The sequence below is a fragment of the Octodon degus genome, unplaced genomic scaffold, assembly GCF_000260255.1.
Source record: "Octodon degus isolate 3935 unplaced genomic scaffold, OctDeg1.0 scaffold00025, whole genome shotgun sequence".
Lineage (NCBI taxonomy): Eukaryota > Metazoa > Chordata > Mammalia > Rodentia > Octodontidae > Octodon > Octodon degus.
Genome location: NW_004524601.1, coordinates 10,451,455 through 10,460,686, shown reverse-complemented (window position 1 = coordinate 10,460,686; position 9,232 = coordinate 10,451,455). Strand labels below are relative to the sequence as shown.

Below are 9,232 nucleotides of genomic sequence, written 5' to 3'. Positions count from 1 at the left end.
TTTTTGCGGAAGTGGGGATTGAACTCAGGCCCTTGTGCTTGCCAGGCAAGCGCTTATTCTACTGAGCCATCTCCCCGGCCCCTACAGCTCTTTTAATAAAAGAATGATTTATGCAAAAGGATAAAGTCAGTCCTACTGTTTCTTCACATTAATACTGTTTTTTAACAACAATATGTAAGCAGTAATTGTCTGAAGAAGTTCCTACAGGTTTATGGTAACATGAGAAATACAGACAACATAGGAAAGTTCTTATAAAATTAATTTCATAAAATGTCAAGTCTATCATTTTAAAATGTCTTTTATATTTTTATTGAAGTTAAAGTATTCTTTATTTTATAAAATTATGTGTACATTTGCATTTTTATGAGGGCCAACTTGGTCCCCATAAAGAAGCTGGCAAACCACATACTACTCCCCATAAATCTCTAACATCTAAAAGCCTGGGGAGCTACTGTTTCCTTAGTATGTTTTAGTTACATAAATAGAAGTATGTAAAACTGGAAGGAGTGAGGCTGTACCTAGAAGCCTTAGGTTTAAGAGATATTTGATTGCAGTCCTTTAATTTTTAGGGAAAGAGCACCAGAGAAAAGCAAAACCTAAAATTCAGCCAAGAGATTCTTTGACTTTAATGCCTCCTGTAACTAACTTCGTGGGACTCTTCAAAACATCAAAAAAGAGCAAAGTTTCCCATAATATTTTTTCTTTTTCATCTGCAATTTCATCAGATATCATCAATGTATCAAGACCAAGAATAGTATATTTGAACCAACTTGGGAAAAAGGAACAGAAAGACAACCTGGAGCCTGGAGAAGGACAATAAAAAAATCTTAGTATGAAAACATTCTGAGCAATCTTTTAAACATTGTTTTAGAATTTTTTGACATTACTGATACTAAACAGATTTTCCTTAGCATGTCAACTGGATTTTTTTTTTTTTTTTCCCAGAGCTGGGGATTGAACTCAGGTCCTTGCGCTTGCCAGGCAAGCACTTATTCAACTGAGTCATCTCCCCAGCCCCACGATTGGAATTTGATACAAGGTCCGAGTTACGCTTTCCCAAAATAACTAGAATTTCTGTAATAGAATGCCTGCATGAACACCTACTAATACTTATTGACTGATACAGAATTGGAAGCAGTTTTGAATTGATAAGCTAAGTTAGAGGACTAATTCAATGTATCCCACATATTAACAATCATTTTAAATATCTTATTCAGTGATAAATATTACAAACATATAAGACTTCTAAGGCAGACACTTATGCCATTGAGCTATCTCCCAGTCCACATGAGACTTCTAAAACATGAAATGTATACTACTTTAAAAATACTTTCTTAAAAATGAAATCTGACATCACTGTCCATCAGGCACACAAGTAGGGTTACAAACTGCGACCGCCAGTGTTGACCATACTCCCTCAGTACACAGTGTCTTTGGTTTGCAATCAGAAAGAATGACATTCTTTATCGCTTACATCTACGTGGTGTCTTTGCTCAAAAAACACTGCTCCAATAGATGCAGGCTTTGGCATATGCCTACTTCTCATTCATAGCAGCAGACAGTGTGATCCAAGTGCCAGCCAGGCATCCCAGGGTTCTTTAAGGCCCCTCCTTTCTCCATCCACTTTGCTTAACTGCATCTTGTCTCAAGGTCTGGCTGTAATCCATTCTGTACCTGGGTCGCAGGAAGCAGCAAACACATGTATTAATTAGCAGTTATTTTCCCCAATAGGCTTTACCACCACAACAATGATGACGGTAGCTACATGTGCTCAGGGCTTCTCAGCATCCCAAGCCTGTGTTCTTAACCACTGCAAACTAAGAGACCTCTAAATTTTCAAATGATATTCTAACTTAAGGTAAATAGTTGTAACTCTCTGATGGACGGACAAATACAGGAAATGCAAGTGGGACATGATGTGTTTTATTACTAGGAAGGGATAAAAAAGAACTATTTACTCCGCAAAATTAAAGATACAAATTCATACTGATGAAAGTATATATTGCAAGAGTATTTGCAGGTGGAAGAGCACAGTTTTTGTTTTTTTTTTATAACGACAGGTAATTCCTGATTATCCAGACAATCCTACCAACCCTACAACTCAGAATACTTCTAAAAACCAGTCAACTCCCATAAAGATTATTTTAATTATTGCATGTTTTCTAATTTTTCTAAAGAATTATGTGAGGAAGGCCTAAAGACCTACAGCTTCAACAATTTACTTGCCTCTTAGCTAAATTATGGAGGTAACTGGCACATATATTTACTAATACAGAGCTTTGGCATTCCGCTGTCTTTCTTCCTCTTCCTCCTTCCTTTCTTCTTCCCTATGGCTAGTACTGAAAAGATTCCAGAGCTTGCCCATTTTCTTTATCTGTAGTTACCTTTACTTACATCACAAAGTGAATTTTGACATATTTGATTGTAGTCCCTACAGCAAAACTTTGAAAACTTACAAACATAGATTATGTTCAATCCCCAGTTCCACCAAAACAAAAAACAAAAAACAAAACATAGACTATGGGTATCCCTATTTATGATAAAAGGGAAATTTTGGGTAAATCTTCCAGTTTATATGCACTCTGATTACAATAAACAGAGGAAATAATTACAGTTGTGTGTGAATTGAGATTCTCTGATACAGAATATAAGTCCAAATGTAAAATGTGAATTTACCAATAGCTTTTTTTAAAATGGTATTTCTTAAACAATTCTACTGCACTAACATAGCAATTTAGTATCTAACAATGCAAAGCTTTATAAACATTATTTTTATATGTTCCTTCATCTATTTGTAGGGTAATTTTCTATTTGTAGAATAAAACAGATGATCATAGAGTCATACTCTGTAATCATATTTCTAACAAAAGAATTACTTATAGAATGTTCCAAAAGTAAAGCAGGGTTAAAACAAGAACTATCTGTTTTCTAGATTTTTGTCCTTAACTTCTAGTTTCCTAATAAACCAAATCACTGATTAGAATGTTAAAAACTTGGTCAGTGTTGCTAGAAGCCTTTCCTGCTAAGAATTCTCAAACAGCCAGTCATACTGTCCTCAGAGTCAAAAGATAGTACATGCAGTTGGACAGAAACACTGTAATAAATTTATGGTATCTGCTTTATGGTTTCAAATTTAAAGGAAGCTACCCCCAAACAAATCTTTTTTTAATCTGACTTTATACAATTTAAAAGCAATGATCAACTAAAGGGAATAGAGAACTTGTATGTTCAATTTCTAAAATCTCAAATTGCATGAGAATTTTAAAAAATATATAGTAAATCAACTTATTCCAGAGAGGAAATCTAATTGCATATATTTTTTACAAGTAACAATGCAATCTACTAATGTCTTTTGGTCTGGATTTGGAGTTTTCTGCTTAGAAACGGCTTTAAACCTAGGCAGTGACACATGCTGGTAAGCCCTGCTCTTCGGAAGGAGTGCAGGTTTGAGTCCTGCTGGGGCCAGGCAGCAACACCCTGTCTTAAAACCACAAAGCCAAACCAAAACAACACAACTAGGCTTGGGGATGCAGCTCATGGTGGAGCCCTCAGTTCAATTCCCTAGTACCACACAATCAAAACCAAAACAAAACAAAAAAACTTTGACCAGGCTATCATTTGCTTTTAAAATTACTCTCTCATTATAGAAGTCAGGCTGATGTCTCAGTGAAGGCCAAAAATCAGCTTCTATATCTTGAATTGGCAAAGCAGAGAAAAGACGTAGGCAGTCTGATATGGGGCAGGATTCAACAGAATCGCTACATTTCTCCAATGTTGTTCTTTCCAGTGCCAACAGCAATATAATCTTCTGCATAGATATTTTACTTTGGTTTTTGATAATTAAAAGCTTCCTTCCTTGTAAGACTACAGCATTATGTTTCAATAACAACAAAAAAAAAGGAATAACAAGAAGACTTGATATATTTCTACAATTTGATACACAAAAATAGGAAAATTTTAACATTGAAATATTACCTTTAGAGACTTGCAAAGTAAAAATTAAATCATCATTTTTAATTGTGGTACTTTTATGGAAGCTTCTCCAACTTCTTTTGATATATCTATTCCAAGAGGACTTCTGCAGCATGAGATAAATATTATTATTTCAAATACTTGTTTCATGATCCATCACTAGTTCTGCAAAGCATGTTTTAGAATTCTGACAAACAGTATCTCATGTGTAACCATCAAAACGTCTGGGGATGGGTCCTACATATACACAAGTACTGAGGAATCTTAAGCTAGGATGGTGAAGCCCATCTCATTAGCAAGAAATACAAATTCTGAGATAATTTTGAATAAGAACTTTACTATTCTCAAATACTGTAAATTAGTAAGTTTAAAAATTCTAAATGAAATATAAATATAACAAAAGATGCCTTACAAACTTTTACAAAGCTAAAATGGCAAAGATGTTTTATCACATAAAGTCAAACCAGGCCTCACACTCTAGAAATTTCCTAAGGTTCTATGTATTCTCTGAGGTTTCAAAAGCTGGCCACGGAATAGGCATGGTGGTGCATGCCAGTAATTCCAGCACTTGGGAGGCTGTAAACAGGAGAATCACTATGAGTCCGATCTAATAGTGAGACCCTGAACACCCTGTAGACCTTTCCCTAAAACACAGGAAGGAAAAAAAAAAAAAAGCTGGCTTGCCCCCCTCCATCCTTCCTCTGCCATTAGTGGCAGGACAGGTCTGACCTCCTACTGTGCTTAAAATTTCTTATGAGTAAGTAACTTCAGCCTCAGATTTTTGCTTCTACATTGCTCAGGTCAAACCAAGCTTTGACAGTGGGGGGGGGGTTGAGGGGGGGAAGGTTGTTTGAAAAGAGGGGATGAGAATGGGGGGAAGAAAGAGGAATCAAGATCTAGCACAGATACAAATACCCCATAATGAATGTGGTCATTATGTTTACCTGAATTGTACCAATAAAGTTATCATCCATCTATCTATCTACCTACCTACCTACCTACCTACCTACCTACCTACCTACCTGAGTTGGACCAGCCTAGAAAAAGCCATTAGCACCCACTCAACACACAACTCACAACTGGATCGGCCAAAACCCAGCACGGCTCATCACTCATCACACAGGGACTCTGACACATCTGCTCATTCACAACCACACCAGTGCTGTGTAATGCATGCAGCACATCTGCCACATTATAGACTATCATGCTGATAAGCTTTAAAACCTCAGATGAAACAGAGTCCAAGAGAGAATTATGTCAAGATTATGAGACATAACTGTCTTGTATTGTTCTAGAATTAACTTAGACAAGAGCTTGGTAACAATAAATTAGGTTACTGTAAATTTTGATTTGGAACAGGAAGTAAGACTTGCAGGAAGCAGCTGCCTTTTGACCCTTCTCAGCTACCCCTATAAGAATGCAGTCACAACCAATCTCACACCTGCACGCTTTCTGCATGTTTTCTTAAGTTCCCTGGCATACCAGCTAGTCCTAAGAGCCTCGACATAGCAAAAGTCCAAGAGACAGTTTCTATGTGGCCCAAAACACAAGAAATCATCATCCCTGTCCAAACCTGGTTTCTAACTCACATATGATTTGTCAAAAATTGTAGCAAAAATCTTATAACATGTCAACCTCAAGTAGATTCATGAAAAACATTAATGCAACTTTCCTTTGAGTACCACCAGAATGTCAGTGAAAATTTAATACAAATTAATAGGAAGCCAAATTTAGGCTTTGTATTAAGTCATGTACCTTGCACAAAGTTTACAAGTGGTAGCACGTACTTTGGTTCATAGCGGATGCCTTCTACGTCATATAAAATGCTCAAGCCAGCACGTAATTTTTCAATGCCATTCCTAAATAAAAGTCATCAGGATAAGAGAAACAGCCCAGAGATTAAAAGAAAAGATTTAGTATGATGAAATGGCTATTACTAGTTGCATGACTATGAATGAAACTCACATCCTATGGCTTACCATGCAATCATGACACCGTTGTCGGTGCACAGCCTGGGAGGGGGACACAGCAGAGTGCACTGGGTAGCATCTGTGACAATCTCCAGAGCTCTTCGGATGTAAAAGTTACTTGCAACACCTCCAGACACAACCTGAAAGAATTGATGAGGTCAAAATTAGCAACTATCACATGGGTACAAACCAAGCTGTTAACTGAGCCAGAGAAAGACATCAGCATTATTGAATTAAAAACTGTATTTTGAGGCTGGTAATGGGGAAGAGAGACAACTGTATTATAAAATTTAGAAATGTGAAAAATCACTAACAATTTTATCATCAGAATATAACCAGTACTAACATTTTAAAATATTTTCCCAACTTTTTGTAAGTATTCTCAGTAATTAATACATCAAAATTAGTACATTAGAGCCGGGGAAATAGCTCAGTAGAATAAGCGCTTGCCTAGCAAGCGTAAGGTCCTGAGTTCAATCCCCGGTACCACAAAACAAACAAACAAAAATAGATCCTGGCATTTTTACTTATAAACAGTTTCTAAATTTTATTATAAATTTGAAAAAACATTTTTAACATTCATTATTCAACTTTTGACTTAAATATTTTCTATTATGCTTTATAATTTTACAAAAACAGTTCAAGATACATTAACCAGGTGGATTAAGGCTTCCAAGCATATTTAAAGGGATTTCATCCCTGGGACTGTGGTGCCGGCCTCGCCCCCAGGGCATATTGAGACAGCCACTGAGACTGGGCGTGGTGGCTCGGGCGCCTGTAATCCCAGCTCTTGGGAGGCTGTAAACAGGAGAATCATTGAGTCCAATCTACTAGTGAGACCCTGAACACAAGTAGATCTTTCCCTAAAATACAGAAAATAAATAAATAAATAAAGGGATTTCACTAAAGGATACATGAAACCAGCTCACTTTTCTAAAAATAGTGATAGTGATGATTGCATTTTGTTTCTTTTTTTTTTTTTTGGCGGAACTGGCATTTAAACTCAGGCCCTTGCACTTGCCAGGGAAGTGCGTATTCTACTGAACCATCTCCCTGGCCCCTGCATTTGGTTTCTTAATTGTAAACCCTCTTTCAAGTCCAATGAGTTGTGGTAATGTACCTTTTGTTATATAAGCTATATAAGTACCTGTCCCACAAAGCTGCAGTAAGAGTGACTGTCTTTCCTACTCTGCATAATTTCACACTGTCATTGCCAGCATATGTCATAAAGACCAGTTTATCCTAAACATGAGGTCAATTAAGGTAACATACTGCAAAGGGTACCACGACTGTTATATGAGACGACAAACTTACTAGTACCGCATGACTTTGAGACAACCACTGTCTCTGCTGGCAAAACAGAATCGCACGATGTGTCCTTTTTGCAATGTGGCATGCTGCTGTGTGCTGTACCGCAGCAGCAAGGTCTGCGGCTGAAGACAGGACCTGGCCCTTCTCGATACCTGCAGAAATAGGTAGGTGCTTTCAGGCACAAGCTAGGAATATGTATTTGTCCAACTTTCCAGCTGGAAATATACCTTCCTCTTTTTCCTTCTTCGTTATTATTTTTTCAGTAACATGTTGAAGTCCAGTAAAAGAAAAATCACAGTTTTTAACACGATGCATGGGTGGACTGATATCAAAATGAAACCTGTTTCCTTGTTTGGCCAAATGTTCTATAGCCTTCCCACCACTCATGCTGGAGCATTCTGGATGTTTGGTTAAAGAAAGTCTTCTAGCAACCTACCAAAAACAAACCAACAAAAATTTAAATACGTCATAAAGTATGTATTTTAAAATGAAAAGATGCAAGGGACATGAACAGAAAAATTAATGAAATGCTGTACACTGCACTCTGACAAATATGGGGCCTGGCTGAAGTTCAGTATACAGCAGAAAACCTTGTCCTGTGACAACGTGAGGAGCAGCGGCCAAATGCTGCCCCTGCTTCTGTTCTCCTGCTGGGGTGGGAAAATAGGCTTGAGGCTGACGATGGCTACTGCATGATGAACTTCAAGAGAAAACCCGCCCTATTTCTTCTTGTCATTTCTGTTGGCAGCTGAGTCTTTTTATATGCGACAGGAAGTGCTGTAGTATTCAAGGGCAAAAGCAAAAGAAATCTACCTGGTTATGCCTCCAGGGATTATGCAACCTAACTACAGCACAACTTGTCTAATAAGATACTGTGAAGGGCTTGAAAGGCAGCAGTGCATCTATCGCTAGTTAACTGAAATAGGCATTGTTAACAAAAAAAGCAGAAACTAATTCTTAAATAATTACCTTGTCAAACATGTCACCAGGTGCTATGTCCAAAGACTTTCCAAGCAGCAGGAAATCTGAAACTCCTCGGACTAGTGCCAAGAGACAATGACCCCCAGAGATCAAAAGAACTAAAAAAGGAAATTCGACTTGATTGGTCAGCCTAATAGTCAGTGCATGCGCCTCCATGTGATGAATGGGGATGAAAGGCTTCTTCCACTGGTTCACCAGCTGTTTGCTAAATGACAAGCCTACCCCGAGGCTTAACGCCAGTCCTGGTTTTATGGTAGTTGCAATTGCTGAGAGGTCTCCTGGAGAGATTCCACTGGCAGAAAGCGCTTCCTGTACTATTCGTTCAATATTTTCTCTGTGAAGCTGCTGAGCTACTGGAGGAACAATCCCGCCTGTTCTGAAAGAGACAAAAATGATAATATTGTTTTTCTTTTTCTTTTGTGGTGCAACCGGGGAGTGAACTTAGGCCCTTGTACTTGCCAGGCAAGCACTTATTCTACTGAGCCAACTCCCCGGCCCATAAAAATGATCACATTGTAACTGAAGGCATGATTCCAAATTAATCATTATGTGGCTGGAAATACTGTTTTTTCAAATTGTATGCAATATAATGTAGCATACTGTAAGAACTCACTATGAAGTGATTAAGAGGATAATGTTTCTGCCTTTTGAAACCTGTGCACAAAACCCTCCTAGATTTCTTTGCTGATAAATTAATTCATCAAGACAACCTTAGACCCAGAGCGCAGGCCCGGGGAGTGAGTGAGACGACTCGGGGCTGCGGGATCCTGAACAGACCCAGAGCGCAGGCCCCGCGAATGAGTGAGACGACGGGGCCAGGGGATCCTGAACAGACCCAGGGCATAGGCCTGCCAGTGAGTGAGACGACCTGGGGCCCGCAAGATCCTCATTCGACCCAGGCTGCAGGCCCAGCAGGGAACCCTTCAGCAGAACTCCCTGCAAAGAGGCTAGAGGCAAGACCCACCCAGCTGATTCAGGAGCAGAACATCTTCCCAGAG

At 38.5% G+C, this 9,232-nt stretch overlaps 2 protein-coding genes across 5 annotated transcripts in view; one reads left to right on the top strand and one right to left on the bottom strand.

Moving 5' to 3' along the window:
• Window positions 1–835, top strand: part of Ankar (ankyrin and armadillo repeat containing) — a 54,233-nt gene extending 53,398 nt beyond the window's left edge. The window contains exon 23 of the mRNA XM_023712335.1: window positions 566–835. Coding sequence (XP_023568103.1) covers window positions 566–820 — 255 coding nt within the window. The 3' untranslated portion in view covers window positions 821–835. The remainder of the gene's footprint in view (window positions 1–565) is intronic.
• A 740-nt stretch (window positions 836–1,575) lies between these two features.
• Osgepl1 (O-sialoglycoprotein endopeptidase like 1) overlaps window positions 1,576–9,232 on the bottom strand; it is a 16,116-nt gene continuing 8,459 nt past the window's right edge. The window contains exons 3-9 of one of the 4 annotated variants that reach the window (XM_023712289.1): window positions 8,223–8,610; window positions 7,481–7,685; window positions 7,257–7,405; window positions 5,952–6,082; window positions 5,760–5,831; window positions 3,976–4,078; window positions 1,589–1,674 (exon numbers count right to left, since the gene is read on the bottom strand). In XM_023712289.1, coding sequence (XP_023568057.1) covers window positions 4,000–4,078; window positions 5,760–5,831; window positions 5,952–6,082; window positions 7,257–7,405; window positions 7,481–7,685; window positions 8,223–8,610 — 1,024 coding nt within the window. In that variant the 3' untranslated portion in view covers window positions 1,589–1,674; window positions 3,976–3,999. Of the gene's footprint in view, window positions 1,675–3,975; window positions 4,079–5,759; window positions 5,832–5,951; window positions 6,083–7,256; window positions 7,406–7,480; window positions 7,686–8,222; window positions 8,611–9,232 lie in introns of those variants that run through there. The other 3 variants (XM_023712290.1, XM_012514125.2, XM_023712292.1) reach the window with 3 other exon arrangements.